Source organism: Ovis canadensis, chromosome 23 (genome assembly GCF_042477335.2).
Source record: "Ovis canadensis isolate MfBH-ARS-UI-01 breed Bighorn chromosome 23, ARS-UI_OviCan_v2, whole genome shotgun sequence".
NCBI lineage: Eukaryota > Metazoa > Chordata > Mammalia > Artiodactyla > Bovidae > Ovis > Ovis canadensis.
The window spans coordinates 44192808-44213344 of record NC_091267.1 but is presented as its reverse complement, the minus strand read 5'-3'; the positions used below and the strand labels follow the sequence as shown (position 1 = coordinate 44213344).

At 39.8% G+C, this 20537-nt stretch overlaps 1 protein-coding gene across 2 annotated transcripts in view; it reads left to right on the top strand.

Annotated features, from left to right (window-relative positions):
* TAF4B (TATA-box binding protein associated factor 4b) overlaps window positions 1–20537 on the top strand; it is a 100579-nt gene that overhangs the window by 6492 nt on the left and 73550 nt on the right. For both annotated transcript variants that reach the window (XM_069569212.1, XM_069569213.1), the window contains exons 2-5: window positions 3403–3548; window positions 12916–13023; window positions 19286–19447; window positions 19550–19672. In XM_069569212.1, the coding sequence (XP_069425313.1) occupies window positions 3403–3548; window positions 12916–13023; window positions 19286–19447; window positions 19550–19672 (539 nt within the window). The remainder of the gene's footprint in view (window positions 1–3402; window positions 3549–12915; window positions 13024–19285; window positions 19448–19549; window positions 19673–20537) is intronic.

Here is a 20537-nt window from a genome sequence, read left to right as displayed (position 1 = left end):
GTATATGTCAGTTCCAATCCAGGATGTCTTTGTCTCCTTTTTTTGAAAGATATGTTCAATAAATGTCTGATGGTTGGTTGATAATTGTTTTTGTCTTTCTTTTTCCCCAGCAAGTGGAATATGTCATACTCCTGATGTCTGGCCTCCGTTGTTTCTGATCAGAAGTTAGCTGTTAATCCTGTTAACGCAGTTCTCTTGTATATTTTTCTCTTACTGTTCTCAAGGTTTTGTCTTTGTATATTTTTATCATGATTTTATCTTATTGGGTTGACCGAAAAGTTTGTTCAGGTTTTTCCATCTTATGAAAATTCAAATGAACCATTTGGCCAATTCAAGACTTAAGAGTTTGTTTAGATTATTTTTCACCAAATTTGGGACGTTTTTAGCCATTATCTCTTTGGATATTTTTCGGCTCCTTTCTCTCCCTCTCTCCCTCCCTGCTTCTGTCCCTCCTCTCCTTCTGGTATTCACATTAGGCCTGTGTTGATGTGCCTGTCACTGCCAGGTTTCTGTGAGGCTGTTCGTTTTTCTTCATTCTTGTTGCTCTTCATTCTTTGGATTGCGTAATCTCTATTGAACCATCTTCAAGTTCACTGACTTATCTTCTACTCATTCAAGTTTGCTGTTGATCCTCTCTAGTGAAATTTTTCTTTGAGTTTTTGTACCTTATAATTACAGAATTTCTTTTTTTTTGTAATATCTGTTTCTCTAATGGTATTCTCTGCTTAATGAAAGAATCATCATCATATCTTCCTTTACTTCTCTAAGCATGATTTCCCTTAGTCTTTTGACATATTTATAACAGTTACTTTGAAGTCTTTGTTAAATCTAACATCTGGTTTCACTCTTAGGTGGTTTCTGTTGCCTGCCTTTCTCTGTGTGTCATTCTTTTTTCTTTGCATGTCCTATAATTTTTAAATTAATATATTGAAACTTCCAGTGGCTAAAGCTCCATGCTTCCAATGCAGGGGGCCTGAGTTCAGTCTCTGATCAGGGAACTAGATTCCACATGCTGCAACTAAGATTCAGCACAGGCAAGTACATAAATATTTTTTAAAAATTAACAGAATGACTTGAGGTATTGGTCTTTACTCCCTTGAGTGGATTATTGTTGTTTGTTTTTTAAGTGTCTGGCTGAACTATTTTAATGAGATCTGTTTCCCTCAGAAGACACAGCTTTAGGCATAAGCACAGCCTCCCTGGGATGACAGAGGTTTCAACAGGGCTCTTTTTGACTGTTTCTTTCTCTGATAGCTCTGTTAAGCTTTCTGCCTCTGCTGGTATCATGCCTAGACTCCACTCACTGCCAGTACCTTCTTGTTTTCAGCAGCACCCGAAGGCCTGACTAGCTTCACAGTCTAATTCAATTAAACATGGACTCATCTACAGGAAGTAGTTTTTGAGGTCATTACTTGAGGTTCTGACCCCAGTAGGGCCCTTCTTAGTTGTTTCTTTATCTTGCTCTCTGTGGTAGACCAGAGATAGACCTGTGACTTAGCATAGCTTGTATCTGTTAGGAAGATACCAGAACCCTTTCTTTTAATTGTTCGTTGTATTTGAGAATGCCCTTAGTTTGACCTTTCCCACACTGTGAAATAAAGTCAGTTTCTCTTGGGAGACGTTTGGAGCAGGTACTCAGGACAGTGGCATGCTTCTTTCTAAGTGATGTCTTTGCTTTAGAAGTGGGGTACTGGGCTTGGGTGGTGACCTCTAGTCTGCTCTGCTTATCTCTTCCATCATGGAACTCCCACCCCATGAAAGAGCTGGGGTGAGGGTGATGGGGGCCCAAGTATTCTAAGTCAAGCCTTCCCTTTATGAGTAGGCATGAGTAAAACAAGAAGCCTGGAAACCCTTGGATGCACTTGTCTCCAATTTATTCTCTTCTGTATTCAGCTTGAGGTGGCAGAGATGCAAGATACTGTCCCTGGAAAGTAACATAGCCCTCAACTGGAAGCTTGGGAGAGAGGGACACCCTACATTGGCCACGTTGCCTAAACTGAGAAGAGAGAGGGGTAGGTCATGGTTCAGATGCCGCAGATTCTTGTTGTTCTTACTGAGTTTTAGTAGATTCTCTTTAATAAATTGTCTAGTCATTTTCTGTATGCCTTTGGGCAATTTCTGAAGACTTTAAATAGTTGTTTTTAAAAATAATTTTCACCAGTTATGCTTATTTTGCTGGGGAATGGCTTTATGGAGCTCTTTGTGCTGCCATTCCAGGAATGGAACTCCAGCTATGACTATTCTTGCTTGTACCTACTACTTACATGGACAAGAATTTCTTTACAATAGAAATACTGGGTTAGAGGGTATGCAAATGGGAACCAGTTTGGCACAGTCATGGAGAGTTAAATGAAACAGTTGTACCAAACTATACTACCAGCTTCAAGATTTTAAGAGTTTTTGTTGCTACACATCTCTGTAACACTTAATATTGTCAATGGACTTCTTAATTTTTGTCTGCCTGAAGTAAAGTGAAGTGAAGCCGCTCAGTTGTGTCTGACTCTTTGTGACCCCGTGGACTGTAGCCCACCAGGCTCCTCTGTCCATGGAATTCTCCAGGCAAGAATACTGGAGTGGATTGCCATTTCTTTTTCCAGGGGATCTTCCTGACCCAGTGATTGAACCCAGGTCTCCCACATTGCAGGCAGATGCTTTAACATCTCACTGTGGTCTTAATTTACCTTTCCCTGTCATTGGTATCTGTGTTTCTTTTGTGCATTTTGGATGTTCATTCTTCGAATATATGTGAACTAAAATTTTTTCCAATTTTGTGCTTTGTCTTTTTACCTCATGGTACCTTTGGCTAAGCAAAAGTTTTAAAAATATAGTGGTATGTATCAAGCTTTATTTAGTAAGAAATTCTTCCCTGTTCCAAGTTCAGAATGACAGTTTTCTAGATTGTTTAAGAGGTTAAAAGTTTTTATTCTTGTATCCTTGATGTCCTTGGGTTTTTGTGCATGGTGTGGAACATTTCATCTTTTCATATAAGTAACTAATTATATAGTAGCTCTTTGTCTCACTGATCTGCAGTACCCTTGGAAAAATTTCATATGACATATATGGAGGCTATTTGGGATTTTCTATCCCATTGGTCAGTTTGCATAGTCTTGTGTTGTTACCATACTGTCTTAACTGTAGCTTTATAAATAGTTTGAGGTCATGAGGAAAAGTGTTTCGCCTCTTTCAGGAGTATCTCATCCATACGTTTAGACTTTTAATATATAGCTTTGAGTAATAGCATTTTTCTGTATTATATATTGTAATTAGTAGACATGGAATTCAGTATGTACTAACTATTCACTTAATCAGAGCATTTTACAGCATTGAAAGAAATGGGAGAACAAAATATATAAAGATTATGCTTCATTTATTAGCTGACATTTTGTTTTCTGTTACCTATAGGAACCGTTTTGATCAAAAGTAACAGTGGTCAGCTGATGTTGGTATCTCCTCAGCAAGCTGTAACAAGAACTGAGACCACAAGTAACATAACTTCAAGGCCAGCTGTACCAGCAAATACGCAAACCGTCAAAATCTGTACCATGCCGGTAGTATACATTAATGTTTCCTCATCCTCCTTAGTTTTCTAGCAATTATCTTCATATAAGTGTGTATGTATTTGCCAGTAAATATAATAGAAAAGATGATTCTGCTCAACTTTTTGAATTAAGCTACTTTCCTTGAATATGTTAATTATATCAAGATGTTTGGTTTTGTCATTTGGTAAAATTAAAAATTTAATCTTCATACTCAGATTTTGTTGTCCTCAAGGGAATGTTCAAAGGGCTATTTGCATCTCTAAATGGGAAGAAAATAACCATTCTGCTTCAATTTTTAATTTGTGGTAAGACATTAATACTACAGTTTACAGTATTCATTTTTATCTATATCATATAGGAGTTATCTTTAAAAAATTAGAAATCTACTGTAATATTTCATTAACATGGATTTTTTTTTTTTTTTTTTACTTTACAATATTGTATTGGTTTTGCCATACATTAACCTGAATCCACCACGGGTGTGCATGTGTTCCCCATCCTGAACCCCACTCCTACCTCCCTCCCCATCCCATCCCTCTGGGTCATCCCAGTGCACCAGCCCCGAGCACCCTGTATCATACATTGAACCTGGACTCGCGATCCATTTCACATATGATATTATACATGTTTCAATGCCATTCTCCCAAACCATCCCACCCTCGCCTTCTTCCACAGAGTCCAAAAGACTGTTCTATACATCTGTCTCTTTTGCTGTCTCTCATACAGAGTTATCATTACCATCTTTCTAAATTCCATATATATGTGTTAGTATACTGTATTGGTGTTTTTCTTTCTGGCTTACTTCACTCTGTATAATAGGCTCCAGTTTCATCCACCTCATTAGAACTGATTCGAATGTATTCTTTTTAATGGCTGAGTAATACTCCATTGTGTATATGTACCACAGCTTTCTTAGTCATTCATCTGCTGATGGACATGTAGGTTGCTTCCATGTCCTGGCTGTTATAAACAGTGCTGCGATGAACATTGGGGTACACTTGTCTCTTTCAGTTCTGGTTTCCTCGGTGTGTATGCCCAGCAGTGGGATCTCTGGGTCATATGGCAGTCTATTTCCAGTTTTTAAGGAATCTCCACACTGTTCTCCATAGCGGCTGTACTAGTTTGCATTCCCACCAACATTGTAAGAGGGTTCCCTTTTCTCCACATTCTCTCCAGCATTTATTGCTTGTAGACTTTTGGATCGCAGCCATTCTGACTGGCATGAAATGGTATCTCATTGTGGTTTTGATTTGCATTTCTCTGATAATGAGTGATGCTGAACATCTTTTCATATGTTTGTTAGCCATCTGTATGTCTTCTTTGGAGAAATGTCTGTTAGTTCTTTGGCCCATTTTTTGATTGGGTCGTTTATTTTTCTGGAATTGAGCTGCAGGAGTTGCTTGTATATTTTTGAGATTAATTCTTTGTCATTTGCTATTATTTTCTCCCATTCTGAAGGCTGTCTTTTCACCTTGCTTATAGTTTCCTTTGTTGTGCAGAAGCTTTTAATTTTAATTAGGTCCCATTTGTTTATTTTTGCTTTTATTTCCAATATTCTGGGAGGTGGATCATAGAGGATCCTGCTGTGATTTATGTCTGAGTGTGTTTTGCCTATGTGTTCCTCTAGCATTTTTATAGTTTCTGGTCTTATGTTTAGATCTTTAATGCATTTTGAGTTTATTTTTCTGTATGATGTTAGAAAGTGTTCTAGTTTCATTTTTTTACGAGTGGTTGACCAGTTTTCCCAGCACCACTTGTTAAAGAGATTGTCTTTTCTCCATTGTATATTCTTGCCTCCTTTGTCAAAGATAAGGTGGCCATAGGTGTGTGGATTTATCTCTGGGCTTTCTATTTTGTTCCATTGATCTGTATTTCTTTCTTTGTGCCAGTACCATACTGTCTTGATGACTGTGGCATTGTAGTAGAGCCTGAAGTCAGGCAGGTTGATTCCTCCAGTTCCATTCTTCTTTCTCAATATTGCTTTGGCTATTCGAGGTTTTTTGTATTTATATACAAATTGTGAAATTATTTGATCTAGTTCTGTGAAAAATACCGTTGGTAGCTTGATAGGGATTGCGTTGAATCTATAGATTGCTTTGGGTGGTATACTTGTTTTCACTATATTGATTCTTCTGATCCATGAACATGGTATATTTCTCCATCTATTAGTGTCCTCTTTGATTTCTTTCACCAGTGTTTTATAGTTTTCTATATATAGGTCTTTTGTTTCTTTAGGTAGATATATTCCTAGGTATTTTATTATTTTTGTTGCAAAGGTGAATGGAATTGTTTCCTTAATTTCTCTTTCTGTTTTCTCATTGTTAGTGTATAGAAATGCAAAGGATTTCTATGTGTTGATTTTATATCCTGCAACATTACTATATTCATTAATTAGGTCTAGTAATTTTCTGGTGGAGTCTTTAGGATTTTCTATGTAGAGGATCATGTTATCTGCAAACAGTGAGAATTTTACTTCTTTTCCAATCTGGATTCCTCTTATTTCTTTTTCTGCTCTGATTGCTGTGGCCAAAACTTCCAAAACTATGTTGAATTATAGTGGTGAGAGTGGGCATCCTTGTCTTGTTACTGACTTGAGGGGAAATGCTTTCAGTTTTTCACCATTGAGGATAATGTTTGCTGTGGGTTTGTCATATATAGCTTTTATTATGTTGAGGTATGTTCCTTTTATTCCTGCTTTCCGGAGGGTTTTTATCATAAATGGATGTTGAATTTTGTCAAAGGCTTTCTCTGCATCTATTGAAATAATCGTATGGCTTTTATTTTTCAATTTGTTAATGTGGTATATTACATTGATTGGTTTGTGGATATTGAAGAATCCTTGCATCCCTAGGATAAAGCCCACTTGATCATGATGTATGATCTTTTTAATGTGTTGTTGGATTCTGTTTGCTAGAATTTTGTTAAGGATTTTTGCATCTATGTTCATCAGTGATATTGGCCTGTAGTTTTCTTTTTTTGTGGCATCTTTGTCAGGTTTTGGTATTAGGGTGATGTTAACCTCATAGAATGAGTTTGGAAGTTTACCTTCCTCTGCAATTTTCTGGAAGAGTTTGAGTAAGTTAGGTATTAGCTCTTCTCTAAATTTTTGGTAGAATTCAGCTATGAAGCCATCTGGTCCTGGGCTTTTGTTTGCTGGAAGATTTCTGATTACAGTTTGAATTTCCATGGTTGTGATGGATCTATTAAGATTTTCCATTTCTTCCTGGTTCAGTTTTGGAAAGTTGTACTTTTCTAAGAATTTGTCCATTTCTTCCAAGTTGTCCATTTTATTGGCATGTAGTTACTGATGGCAGTCTCTTATGATCCTTTGTATTTCTGTGTTGTCTGTTGTGATCGCTCCATTTTCATTTCTAATTTTGTTGATTTGATTTTTCTCCCTTTGTTTCTTGATGAGTCTAGCTAATGGTTTGTCAATTTTATTCAGCTTCTCAAAAAACCAGCTTTTGGTTTTGTTGATTTTTGCTATGGTCTCTTTTGTTTCTTTTGCATTTATTTCTGCCCTAGTTTTTAAGATTTCTTTCCATCTACTAACCCTGGGGTTCTTCATTTCTTCCTTTTTTGTTGCTTTAGGTGTAGAGTTAGGTTATTTATTTGACTTTTTTCTTGTTTCTTGAGGTATGCCTGTATTGCTATGAACCTTTCCCTTAGCACTGCTTTTACAGTGTCCCACAGGTTTGGGGTTATTGTGTTTTCATTTTCATTCATTTCTATGCATATTTGATTTCTTTTTTGATTTCTTCTGTGATTTGTTGGTTATTCAGCAGCATGTTTTTCAGCCTCCATATGTTGGGATTTTTAAAAGTTTTTCTCCTGTAATTGAGATCTAATCTTACTGTATTGTGGTCAGAAAAGATGCTTGGAATGATTTCAATTTTTTTGCATTTACCAAGGCTAGATTTATGGCCCAGGATGTGATCTATCCTGGAGAAGGTTCCATGTGCACTTGAGAAAAAGGTGAAATTGATTGTTTTGGGTGAAATGTCCTATAGATATCCATTAGATCTAACTGTCTATTGTATCATTTAAAGTTTGTGTTTCCTTGTTAATTTTCCATTTAGTTGATAGGTGTGAGTGGGGTATTAAAGTCTCCCAGTATTATTGTGTTATTGTTAATTTCCCTACTTATTAGCATTTATCTTACATATTGCGGTGCTCCTATGTTGGGTGCATATATATTTATAATTGTTATAGCTTCTTCTTGGATTGATCCTTTGATCATTATGTAGTGTCCTTCTTTGCCTCTTTTCACAGCCTTTATTTTAAAGTCTATTTTATCTGATATGAATATTGCTACCCCTGCTTTCTTTTGGTCTCTATTTGCTTGGAATATCTTTTTCCAGCCCTTCACTTTCGGTCTGTATGTGTCCCTTGTTTTGAGGTGGGTCTCTTGTAGACAACATGTATAGGGGTCTTGTTTTTTTATCCATTCAGCCAGTCTTTGTCTTTTGGTTGGGGCATTCAAGCCATTTACATTTAAGGTAATTATTGGTAAGTATGATCCTGTTGCCATTTACTTGTTTTGGGTTCAAGTTTATACACCCTTTCTGTGTTTCCTGTCTAGAGAAGATCCTTTAGCAATTGTTGGAAAGCTGGTTTGGTGGTGCTGAATTCTCTCAGCTTTTGCTTGTAAAGCTTTTGATTTCTCCATCATATTTGAATGAGATCCTTGCTGGGTACAGTAATCTGGGCTTTAGGTTATTTTCTTTCATCACTTTAAGTATGTCTTGCCATTCCCTTCTGGCCTGAAGCATTTCTGTTGAAAGATAAGCTGTTATCCTTATGGAAATCCCCTTGTGTGTTATTTGTTGTTTTTCCCTTGCTGCTTTTAATATTTTTTCTTTGTGTTTGACCTTTGTTAATTTTATTAATATGTGTCTTGGGGTGTTTCACCTTGGGTTTATCCTGTTTGGGATTCTGTGGGTTTCTTAGACTTGGGTGATTATTTCCTTCTGCATTTTAGGGAAGTTTTCAACTATTATCCCCTCAATTATTTTCTTATGGCCTTTCCTTTTTGTCTTCTTCTGGGACTCCTATGATTCGAATGTTGGGGTGTTTAACATTGCCCCAGAGGTCTCTGAGGCTGTCATTTCTTTTAATTCTTTTTCCCTCTCTGTTTCATTTATTTCTACCATTCTATCTTCTACCTCACTAATCCTATCTTCTGCCTCACTTATTCTACTGTTGGTTCCCTCCAGAGTGTTTTTGATCTCATTTATTGCATTATTCACTATATATTGACTCTTTTTTATTTCATCTAGGTCTTTGTTAAACATTTCTTGCATCTTCTCGATCTTTGTCTCCTGGCTATTTATCTGTAACTCCATTTTGTTTTCAAGATTTTGGGTCATTTTCACTATCATTATTTGGAATTGTTTATCAGGTAGATTCCTTATCTCTTCCTCTTTTTTTTTGGTTTGGTGGGCATTTATCCTGTTCCTTTACCTGCTGGGTATTCCTCTGTCTCTTCATCCTGTTTATATTGCCGTGTTTGGGGTGGCCTTTCTGTAATCTGGCAGTTTGTGGAGTTCTCTTTATTGTGGAGTTTCCTCACTGTGGGTGGGGTTGGATGTGTGGCTTGTCAAGGTTTCCTGGTTAGGGAAGCTTGTGTTCTGGTGGGTGGAGCTGGATTCTTCTCTCTGGAGTGCATTGAAGTGTCCAGTAATGAGTTATGAGATGTCAGTGAGTTTGGAGTGACTTTGAGCAGCCTGTATATTGAAGCTCAAGGCTATGTTCCTGTGTTGCTGGAGAATTTGTGTGGTATGTCTTGCTCTGGAACTTGTTGGCCCTTGGGTGGTGCTTGGTTTCAGTGTAGGTATGGAGGCGTTTGATGAGCTCCTGTCGATTAATGTTTGCCTGGAGTCAGGAGTTCCCTGGTGTTCTCAGGATTTGGACTTAAGTCTCCTGCCTCTGGTTTTCAGTCATATTCTTTCAGTAGCTTCAAGACTTCTCCATCTATACAGCACCGATGATAAAACATCTAGGTTAATGATGTAAAGTTTCTCCACAGTGAGGGACACCTGGAGAGGCACACAGAGTTACATGGAGAAGAGAAGAGGGAGGAGGGAGATAGAGGTGACCAGGAGGAGAAGAGGAGGAATCAAAAGGGGAGAGAGCAAGCTAGCCAGTAATCACTTCCCTGTGTGCTCTCCACAGTCTAGATCCCTCAGAGATGTTCACATAGTTACACAGAGAAGAGAAGAGAAGAGAAGAGGGAGGAAGGAGACAGAGGAGGCCAGGAGGATAAAGGGGGAATCAAAAGGAGAGAGATAGATCCAGCCAGTAATCAGTTTCCTAAGTGTTCTCCACAGTCTGGAACATACAAAGAGATTCACAGAGTTGGGTAGAAAAGAGAAGGGGGAGGGAGGAGATAGAGGCAACCTGGTGGAGAAAAAGGAGAGTCCAAAGAGGGAGAGAGCAATCCAGCCAGTAATCTCGCTCCCAGGTAAAAATGAGTCCTGAAGATTGGGTTCTTAAAGGTACAAAATTTATAACAAATACCAAAAAGTAAAGATTAAAAATCTAGAGTAGAGGTTAGATTCTCAAAAATACAATATTAAAGAAAAGAACAAAGTCACAAAAATTATAAAATGTATATATATGAAGTTTGCTTTAAAAATAGGGTCTTTTTTTTTGCAAAGTAATAGTAGGTTGTAAAAATGAAAATTAAAGATATAATAGAGGACTTAAAATTTTTTTTAATTTTTTTAATTAAAAAAATGATAATAGTAAAAATATGTCTAGGAATTTCTCTGGTGGTGTTGTGGACTGTGTAGGGTCAGTTCATTTTTAGATAGTTCCTTGATCCGGCTTAACTTCTCAATATCTATATGCCCATTCCTATGTAGTCGGTGCTAACTGCAGGGTTTTAATCTATTACAACTGTCACTTCCAAAGCGGTTCCCTCTGTTCATTTTAGCTTCTGTTTGCTGGCCTCTTCAGTGTCTTAATTTCCACCCTGACACGAGGGGGCGGTGGTGGTCCCTTTTTTTAGGCTCACTTGTTCAGTCCTGCTGCGGGGAGGGAGGAGCATGGCAAACAAATTATCACTGGTGTCTCTGGGGAGTGCTCCCAGTGTCTCGGCCACACTGGTTTGCCCCACTCACGGCATGAGTGCTTTCCCAGTCTACACTGCTCAGGTTCTAGGTGCTCTGCCAGGAACTGTCTCAGGCCAGTCCTGGGTTGAGTGCACCTCCCAGGTCAAAGCCGCTCAGGTTCAGGTTCTCAGGTACTCCACAAAGGCACAGACTTGATTAGGCCTGTGTTTTGTGCCCTTCCCTGGTCCATGCAGCTCAGGTGGACAGGTGCTTGGTGAGCTGCGACTTATCACCTCCCCGTCCCAGCTGCTCAGTTTTCTGGGTATACAACAGGCACGCCTTCTCAGGTGTGCCCTGTGTCTCCTCTGGGGAGCTGATTGGCTGCGACCCTCCCGACGGATGTCGACCTTCCAGAATCCCAGTGAAGCCTGCTTGCAGTTTGGTAGATGATGCCTCTCTGGGGCTGTAATTGCCCCCTTCCAGCTCTGGCTGCCCTCATCTGCCTGTCTGGGACGGGGCGGTGGGGGGGCCGTGTGCCGGTCCGCAGCCAGCTAGCTCTGCTCAGTCCTTTGTTCTGTGAGCGGGCCTGGCATTGTTTTAGGTTAGGGCTTTTCGAAGGATAGCTATCCCACAGTCTGGTTTGCTATCTCAAGTTAGTTCCCTCAGATTGCCCTCTGGCCATTTGGACCCTTTCCTTACTCTAAGCAATGCAGCCTGTGCCTCCCTGCCCAGCCCCCGCTTGCTAGTGGCAGATGCAGGCATCTGCGCTGCTTCTCCATTGGGGGTTGCCTTAGGCACGTAATCTGTGGGTTTTAATTATTTATTTATTTTGCCTCCCGGTTATGTTGCCCTCTGAGGTTCCAAGGCTTGCCACAGATTCGCCAATGAGAGTGTTTCCTGGTGTTTAGAAACTTCTCTCTTTTTTAAGACTCCCTTCCTGGGATGGGTCTCTGTCCCTCCCTCATTTGTCCCCCTTTTTATCTTTTATATTTTTTTCCCTACCTCCTTTCGAAGACAATGGGCTGCCTTTCTGGGTGCCTGATGTCCTCTGCCGGCATTCAGAAGTTGTTTTGTGGAATTTACTCAGCATTCAAATGTTCTTTCGATGAATTTGTGGGGGAGAAAGTGGTCTCCCCATCCTATTCCTCCGCCATCTTAGGACTGCCCCCTAACTTGGCATTGTTAAAAGGTGATTTATTTTACATACACGATTATCTTTCTAGGTATCTAAAGCTTATCCTGTGTGTGTCAGAGTTAATAAAAAAACTTTTATGGGCATCTTTCTTTGGTTAAACAGAAAATACGGAATGTAGTATAGTAATTTCTTCATGAATCAGGCTCATCCTGATAAAAAGGTTCATTGGAGTCTGTGGTAATATCACCTCTGACAGTCTGTCCCAACCTGCTGTGTTCTGTGCTCCCCTAATTTGATTCTAGGTGCTCAACCAGTCATTTTCTCTATTTCTGTATTAGTGACAGCTACTCCTTCCTTTTCTTGGTTGCTATGGGTTGAGAAGATAGGTTAGCAGACTTTTGTTTATAATCACATATTAAATAAGAATCTAAAGGGGAGGGGCATGGATAGTGGTAGAAGACTTAAGAGATACAAACTACCGTGTATAAAGTAAGTAAGCTACATGGATATACTGTACAACACAGGGAATATAGACAATATTTAAAAATAGTTATTAATGGAATTTAACATTTAAAAGTTGGGAGTCAATATATTGTAAGCCTAAGACATTATTGTATTGAGGTACAATATTGTACCTCAACTATACTTCAATAAAAAAGGAATGATAGTTATCTGATACGATGTAGATGTTAGTGAATGTTACAGAATCATTGCATTATATACAGTCCCTTTCATGTTAGGGAATCATATAGCATTATATAAATGTATCAAATCAACATATCACACACTTTAAACTTATGCAATGTTATATTTCTATTATATCACAATTTTAAAATTTTAATTAGCAATATTTTTTTTAAAGACTGAAAGGATATCAGCAATGGAAATGACAGAAAAAAAGAATCTGTTTTCTGTGAGAATCAAAGAGTGAAATTCAAGATTTTAATGCTGAAATACTGTGATATTTAGGAATCTTAAGTCAACTCTTTACCTGCTGTGCCATCAGGAAGCCCTAGTAACAGTTTATTAGTTAGGTTAATAGTAGAAAATATGCATAAAATTCATAAGGTTATATAGCAAGTTATAACAAAGAAGTTTGTTGTGGTAAAGTATTTGGATGTTTGCTATAATACTGATTGATTTTAAATTACTAATATTGATAACTCTCTATCCCCCTTCCCCCAAGAATTCTAGTTCACAGTTAATCAAGAAAGTGGCAGTGGCACCTGTTAAACAGTTGGCACAAGGAGGAACTTCCGTGGTAACCTCTGTTCCAAAGCCTTCCCCAGTGCAAGTAAGTTGTGACTTGTGGTTATGTGAACCCTGGTTATATTCTCATATTTTGTTATTATTTGTTGTTAGCTATTTCCTGAAGAGAACAATCCACTGATACATGAGGACACTTACTAAACTGGGAACTGTTGAAAGTATGGGAAACACAAGATGAACATGGTATATATTTTTGGAATATCATGTTTATTTGAATGTATTAAATTAATACAAGATGTGTCTAATGTTTATGTGTCCCAGGGTCTATAAGCAGGTGCTGGGACAGAATTTTGGTGTCTGGGATGTTTATAAAGGATTGATAGCTGTGGAAGGGAAGGAGAATAGGAGTTTGAACTAAATGCAGGCCCAAAAATGCCTTGGCCACCCTGATGGGGAACTCTGGAGCAAGTGTGGCCTGTCAAGAGTTGTCTCACTGAGTGCCACCTTGGTTGGGTGAACCACAATTCCCCCTCTGTGATCAGTCACTGGATGTGGACTCTCCAGGGAGAGTTGTGTTCATGGCAAGGTAATGCTCTGTAGCTGAGACAGATTCTGAAGGAACTGACAACTGTCATCTCTCTAAATAGCATCCCCAACAGCTAGGATAACACACATCTTTCTTTGTGATGGTATATCGCAGTCTCCTCCTTGAAGCATTGGGACCTATGTCCTCATACATGTTGGAAACCAACTCTCCTTGGATTCTAATAGGTTTCTTCCTTGGGGAAGCAGAGAAGAGGAAGTTAGTAGGGTGGACTAAAGTCCCCACTGCTGCAGCTGACATCATCATTTCCCTCCACCATCCATTCTGGATTCCTCCCACTCTTAACTACCAATTCTGTTGGGTCTTAACTGGTAGTGTGATCAGACTTTTATCCCTGAGGGATCTGAGGTCCAAACTGCAGTCTTTTTTATTTTTTTTTAATAAGTTTGTTTATTTCTTTATGGTTGTGCTGGGTCTTCATTGCTGTGTGTGGGCTCTTCTCTAGTTGCCGTGCACAGACAGGCTTCTCATGGTGGTGGCTTCTCTTGCTGTGGAGCACAGGCTCTAGGGTGTGTAGGCTTCAATAATCGTGGCATGTGGGCTCAGTAGGTGGGATCCCTGGGCTCTAGAGCACAAGCTCAGTAGTTGTGGTGCACGGGCTTAGTTGTTCCACAGCGTGTGGGATCTTCCTGGATCAGGAATCAAACCCGTGTCTCCTGCATTGGCAGGTGGATTCTTTACCACTGAGCCACCAGGGAAACCCCACCACAGCCTTTTTAGGCAAGAGTTGTGGCACTTATCCATTTATCGCTGTAACTGGACAAGGAAGTAACCAAGAGCCAGTAAGTGAATCACCTGGATTCACTGCATAAACTCCTTGACCTTCACTGTATAAAAGGAACCACCCTATTCCAGATGTCAGGTCTGTTACCCCCATCATGGTAACGATTCTTCTCTTTCCTGCTGGTTGGTAGATAACGCGACCTTGAAGTCCCATGAGGCAGCCATGGTGTCTGCTTCCTAGGGACTCCTGTTGCATTCTTTGGTGGAAGCGTGCACACTGTGGGCAGGAATGGAAAGCACAGAGACCCCCAGTGGGTTTGGGGAGTAATAGTAAGTAGATCCAGTCATCCTTCTACTCTTTGATTTTTTTGGTTTTTCATGTTTTTGTCCATATAAAATTGTTTTATTCAGTGAGTACACCTAAGTCTTAGAAGATGGAGGATGGAATTCTGTCTTCATAGAGTATTATCTTTGAGTTCGCATTTCACCTGGTTTCTGCAGGCTTTTCTAAACTAAGCAAGCAGCTTCTGGATCCTGCCAGATATGACACAATCAGTGGATCCCACGGTCATGGGACCACTGTTGTCCTTCCTTTGCTGTATAGAAGGTACATCTTCCTGGACCATGTTATGTGAAATCCCATGCTGTAGATCAAACATGGTGTTTAAGGTTTCAAAATTGTTTAACCATATTAGTTCCTCTAACATTAGAGATGATGAGCAGTGACTCTGATTTTAAACGTAGTTTTTCTTTTACCCAATAATGGCTACCATTTATTGAGCACTTAATATGTTGACCACTGTAAGTGTTCTGCATCCTTCTCCTCACTTCAATTCGTCCTGTGACGACTCTATGAGGAAGTATCATCTCCATTTTATGTGTGTGAAAATAGGTTTAGAGAAGTTAGGAAATTTGCATGATTTCTGCTAATACGTAGCAGAGGGCCATTTGACTCAAGGTCTCTGTCTGACTCTGGAAACTGTTCTTTATTACTTCTGTGCTGATTGTCCCAAACTACTAGGTTCCCCCCAGACTTAGGTTATTTATTCTAAGGAGATCATTGGGCCAAAGAGCATGAATTTAGGCCTATTGATGTCTGCTCTGTATTGTAAGAAGTAATTATGTTTCTTAAAAGGGGATTTTGTTTTGATGATCAGTCAGATGTGGACACCAAATACCACCACAAGGAGGTATATGAAAGTAAAAGAGATTTACTATACTGACAGGTCTTAGAAGAGGGGACATGGCACGCCATGCAGGGGGGCGTGTGGGAGGAGGCCTGGGGCAGGCTCGACCAAACAGGTGGTATCCTGAGAGAGAATGAGGACTTGGGGGGCAAGTGGCTTTGTTGAGAGTTCCTATGGATTGAATTTCACTGGTGTGTTTGAATGGCACTAGGTCGCAGTCAGGAGGGCAGAAAGAGAGTTTGTAGGAGGAACCAGCCTTATCACACTGGGTCACCTGGTCACCTGGGTGAGGTGTTCACAGCCTGTTTGTGGGACGTTGAGACATCAGGAAAATATGAAATTGAAGAATTTATAAGATTATTCTATGAAAGATTTTCTCTTCTGCAGTACTTGAGTATATCATTTCCTTTATCTTTTTGAAAAATATTCATCTATTTATTTTGGACATGCTGGGTGTGTCTTCATTGCTGCGTGGGCTCTTCTCTAGTTGCAGCAAGCAGGGGCTACTCTTCATTGCGGTGTGCAGGCTTCTCTTGTTGCGGAGCACCGGCCCTAGGAGCACAGGCTTTAGCAGTTTTGGCACATGGGCTCAGCAGTTGTGGCATGTGGCCTTAGTTGCTGTACAGCAGGTGGATTCTTCCTGGACTAGGAGTCAAATCTGTGTCCCTTGCATTAGCAGGTGGATTCTTATCCACTGAGCCACCAGGGAAATCCTATCAGTTTTTTAAATTGTATCTATTTCTTAAAGATTTAGTACATGTAGTTGTTCCAAAATGATATATATATGTGTTGTTTCATTCTTTTCTACCATTGCTCTTTCCATGTACTGTGTGCATAACTTTTCTTAATTTAGACTGATGCATATTTTAAGCTGGGTCACTCCTTAGTGGTAGGCTAAAGCAGTAGAAATATCAGTGAATTAGTGAATAATATCTGTGTCCACTTTGAGAGGTCAGTCAGTTCAGTCATTCAGTCGTGTCCGACTCTTTGCGACCCCATGAACCACAGCATGCCAGGCCTCCCTGTCCATCACCAACTCCGAGAGTTTACCCAAACTCATGTCCATTGAGTCGGTGATGCCATCCAGCCATCTCATCCACTGTTGTCCTCTTCTCCTCCTGCCCTCAATCTTTCCCAGCATCAGGGTCTTTTCAAATGAGTCAGCTCTTCGCATCAGGTGGCCAAAGTATTGGAGTTTCAGCTTCAACATCAGTCCTTCCAGTGAACACCCAGGACTGATCTCCTTTAGGATGGACTGGTTGGATCTCCTTGCAATCCAAGGGACTCTCAAGAGTCTTCTCCAACACCATAATTCAAAAGCATCAATTCTTCGACACTCAGCTTTCTTTATAGTCCAACTCTCACATCCATACATGACTACTGGAAAAACCATAGCCTTGACTAGACGGACCTTTGTTGACAAAATAATGTCTCTGCTTTTTAATATGCTGTGTAGGTTGGTCATAACTTTCCTTCCAAGGATTAAGCGTTTTTTAATTTCATGGCTGCAGTCACCATCTGCAGTGATTTTGGAGCCCAAAAAAATAGCCACTGTTTCCCATTTCCCCACCTATTTGCCATGAAGTGACGAGACCGGATGCCATGTTCTTAGTTTTCTGAATGTTGAGCTTTAAACCAACTTTTTCACTCTCCTCTTTCACTTTCATCAAGAGGCTTTTTAGTTCCTCTTCACTTTCTGCCATAAGGGTGGTGTTATCTGTATATCTGAGGTTATTGATATTTCTCCCAGCAATCTTGATTCCAGCTTGTGCTTCTTCCCACCTAGCGATTCTCATAATGTACTCTGCATATAAGTAAATAAGCAGGGTGACAATATACAGCCTTGACATACTCCTTTCCCGATTTGGAACCAGTCTGTTGTTCCATGTCCAGTTCTAACTGTTGCTTCCTGACCTGCATACAGATTTCTCAAGAGGCAGGTCAGGTGGTCTGGTATTCCCATCTCTTTCAGAATTTCCCACAGTTTATTATGATCCCAGTTTTTGGCATTTTTTTAGAAATGAGGGTCTAGAACCCGGATGACTCTCTGTAGTCTGTTAAATGTGCATACAATTCATTTCACTGACTATGTATAACTGATTTTTCACAATTTGTTTTACATATACCCAAGCTTTTTTCTGTCCTGTCTCCTAGACATGCCTGTCAGTGCCAGTGTGGTCTTGAAAAGCATGGCAATAGCATAGCCTGGTCTGCTGCTGCTGCTGCTAAGTCACTTCAGTCGTGTCCGACTCTGTGCGACCCATAGACAGCAGCCCACCAGGCTCCCCCATCCCTGGGATTCTCCAGGCAAGAACACTGGAGTGGGTTGCCGTTTCTTTCTCCAATGCGTGAAAGTGAAAAGTAAAAGTGAAGTGGCCCAGTCATGTCCGACTCTTAGCGACCCCATGGACTGGAGCCTACCAGGCTCCTCTGTCCATGGGATTTTCCAGGCAAGAGTACTGGAGTGGGTTGCCATTGCCTTCTCCCGCCTGGTCTAGCATATGCAAAGTTAATGATTAACACAGTTCATCCATTAGAGCAGTGTGATTACATATAGTGTAAGGCTGGGATCGTGTAACTCCATGCCTCTTAAGAGGTGCAAGTATCAGGTGAGGTACAGGTAGTAGCTATATTAGAAAGAGTTACAAAGGACAGATTTTGTGCTGGAGACAGGATAAAATATTGACAAGGAAAGTAGAAACGCTATAAATGCTTCTACTCACAAAAAATAGGACTCTTCCCCAGATTTTCCTTATTTTGCTTCATAAGGAAAAGGGACAGTAGTACCCCGACGAACTTCTCTCATCAGTCCTAAAGCTGAAGTTCAACATCACTTTCTTAAATATAGTAGTACAGAGAATTAATGGCAGAGTACAAAACATTCACTGAAGAAGGAGTATGTATTTACTGTCTGTAAACCTAAGAAAGTTTATTAGAAAATCTCCAGGATTCAGAGGAAACTGCATAGTACTTTATCTCAATATGGTTGTCTCAAATATTTATTATCCAATTTGTGATTTCTTGTATTTAACTTTTTATCCTGCAGGTGGTGCTGTAATCACTCCTCTTCATTTAATAGAGGCTAGAAGAAACAACTGAGATTCTTTTCCATGTGAAAATAACACAATCACATAATATTTGTTATTACAAATTTCAAAAATATTACTTCTCTATTAAGTCTGCATAAAAATGGCTTATCTGAATATAAGATGATCAGTAGATCTCACAGCTTTGTACTTACTAAAAAGCAGAATATTGCAGAATAGGAAATTCTGTATTTTCATATAAAAACTTACTATTTCGGATCATTTTTGGAGACATATTAATATGTTTAAGGACTGGGCGCTTGGCACTGTTTTTTAAAAACAATCCCAAGATAGTAGGTACTGTTGCTATCCTTGTTTTCTTACAGACAGGAATCAAGAAGGTTAGCAAGATTAAGTAACTTACCTGAAGTGGATGCTTGGGTGTCAATGAAAAATAGGTAGTTAATGAAACCCAGAAATGAAACCTAAAAATAGGTGAGAATGAAACCCAGAGGTACTAGAGTCCAGATCTGGTAAATGATTTTACATTGCCTTAGACTGCTGCTGCTAAGTAACTTCAGTCGTGTCCGACTCTGTGCGACCCCATAGACGGCAGTCCACCAGGCTCCTCCGTCCCTGGAATTCTCCAGGCAAGAACACTGGAGTGGGTTGCCATTTCCTTCTCCATGCCTTAGACTAGCAAGGCAGTCAAGTGGATGCATCTGTAGTCTTAAGTGTGAAATGAGGCACCCACGTGATACGTAGCATAGTAACGCGTATCTCAGTGTCTGCTGCTTTTAATTTCAGTCTGTGGCTGTGCCAGCCAACGTGGTCACAGTTACTCCTGTAAAGCCCGTGAATACTGTAACAACCCTGAAGCCTTCAAGTGTGGGAACAGCATCTGCCCCTTCAAATGAGCTCAATCTCAAAACAGAGAACTCGGCCTCTGCTCAGGCTAACCTGTCTCCGGTAAGCTCTCACTTGCACCTTACGTAAATCAAGCGCTCTACGCGTTTTCTTGAATCCTGTTTTCTAGCCAACATTTGTGAGTGTTTATATTTCTGTATTTAGACGATGCTAGAAAATGTGAAGAAATGTAAGAACTTCCTCGCAATGTTAATAAAACTAGCGTGTAGTGGATCCCAGTCCCCGGAGATGGGGCAGAATGTTAAGAAGTTGGTAGAGCAACTTTTGGTAAGTTCGAACTATAAAAGCTCTGTAAGAATCCATACAACTGGTTTTAAGGGGGGAATAAATATATATTTTTAAATGAAGTTTATCTTAAATGGATTTTTGGATAAACTTTACGTTTGCTTCTTGAAAGCTCTGTAATGATATAAACCTTAGAGTCGTAAACCTTGTCCATCGGGTCATTGCCCTGTATCGATGGGGGTTGGTTTTAGGAGCCACTGTAGATACCAAAATCCCCGGATGCTCAAGTCCCATAGTTGACCCTCCCTGTCTGTGGGCTCCGCATCTGCGGATTCTACCAGTCACGGGTTGTAAATCTTGTAGTAGCCCATCCTTAACTGGTTGAATCTGGATGAGATTCTGCGCGCACGGAACGCAGGGATCCAGAAGGCAGAGTGTGTATTACTTTTTGTTTGCTAGTCTTGCTTCTCTTAGCCTAAAGACAGCTTTGGAGAGAAGGTTGACTCTCTTGTTTTTTGGTCAGATAAACTTATTTGGGGAGTATTTGGCCTCATGGAAAGAGATGGTTGAGAAAGTACTTTGAGAGCTTTTCTCCAGATCATTATAGGTATTCTTTATAGTCCACTGGTTTATCTTGTACCTTGAATGGATTTTTCACCCATGTATGATTTTTGTAACAGCTCACATTTGGTCATCTGGAAAATAACTGGTTCAGTGGGTTGAATAGATCTTCCAAATGTTGACAGATCTGTTTTTTAAAGTATCAAAAAATCATAATCTAACAATCACATCAGAAAATTTTTTCAGTACAGAGAAGCTATCAAACTCAGGATTATGGTTACACATTTTCCAAAATTTTAATTTTGGCTTGAGAGCTCTGATTTTTATCATTAGCAGCAAAAACTGA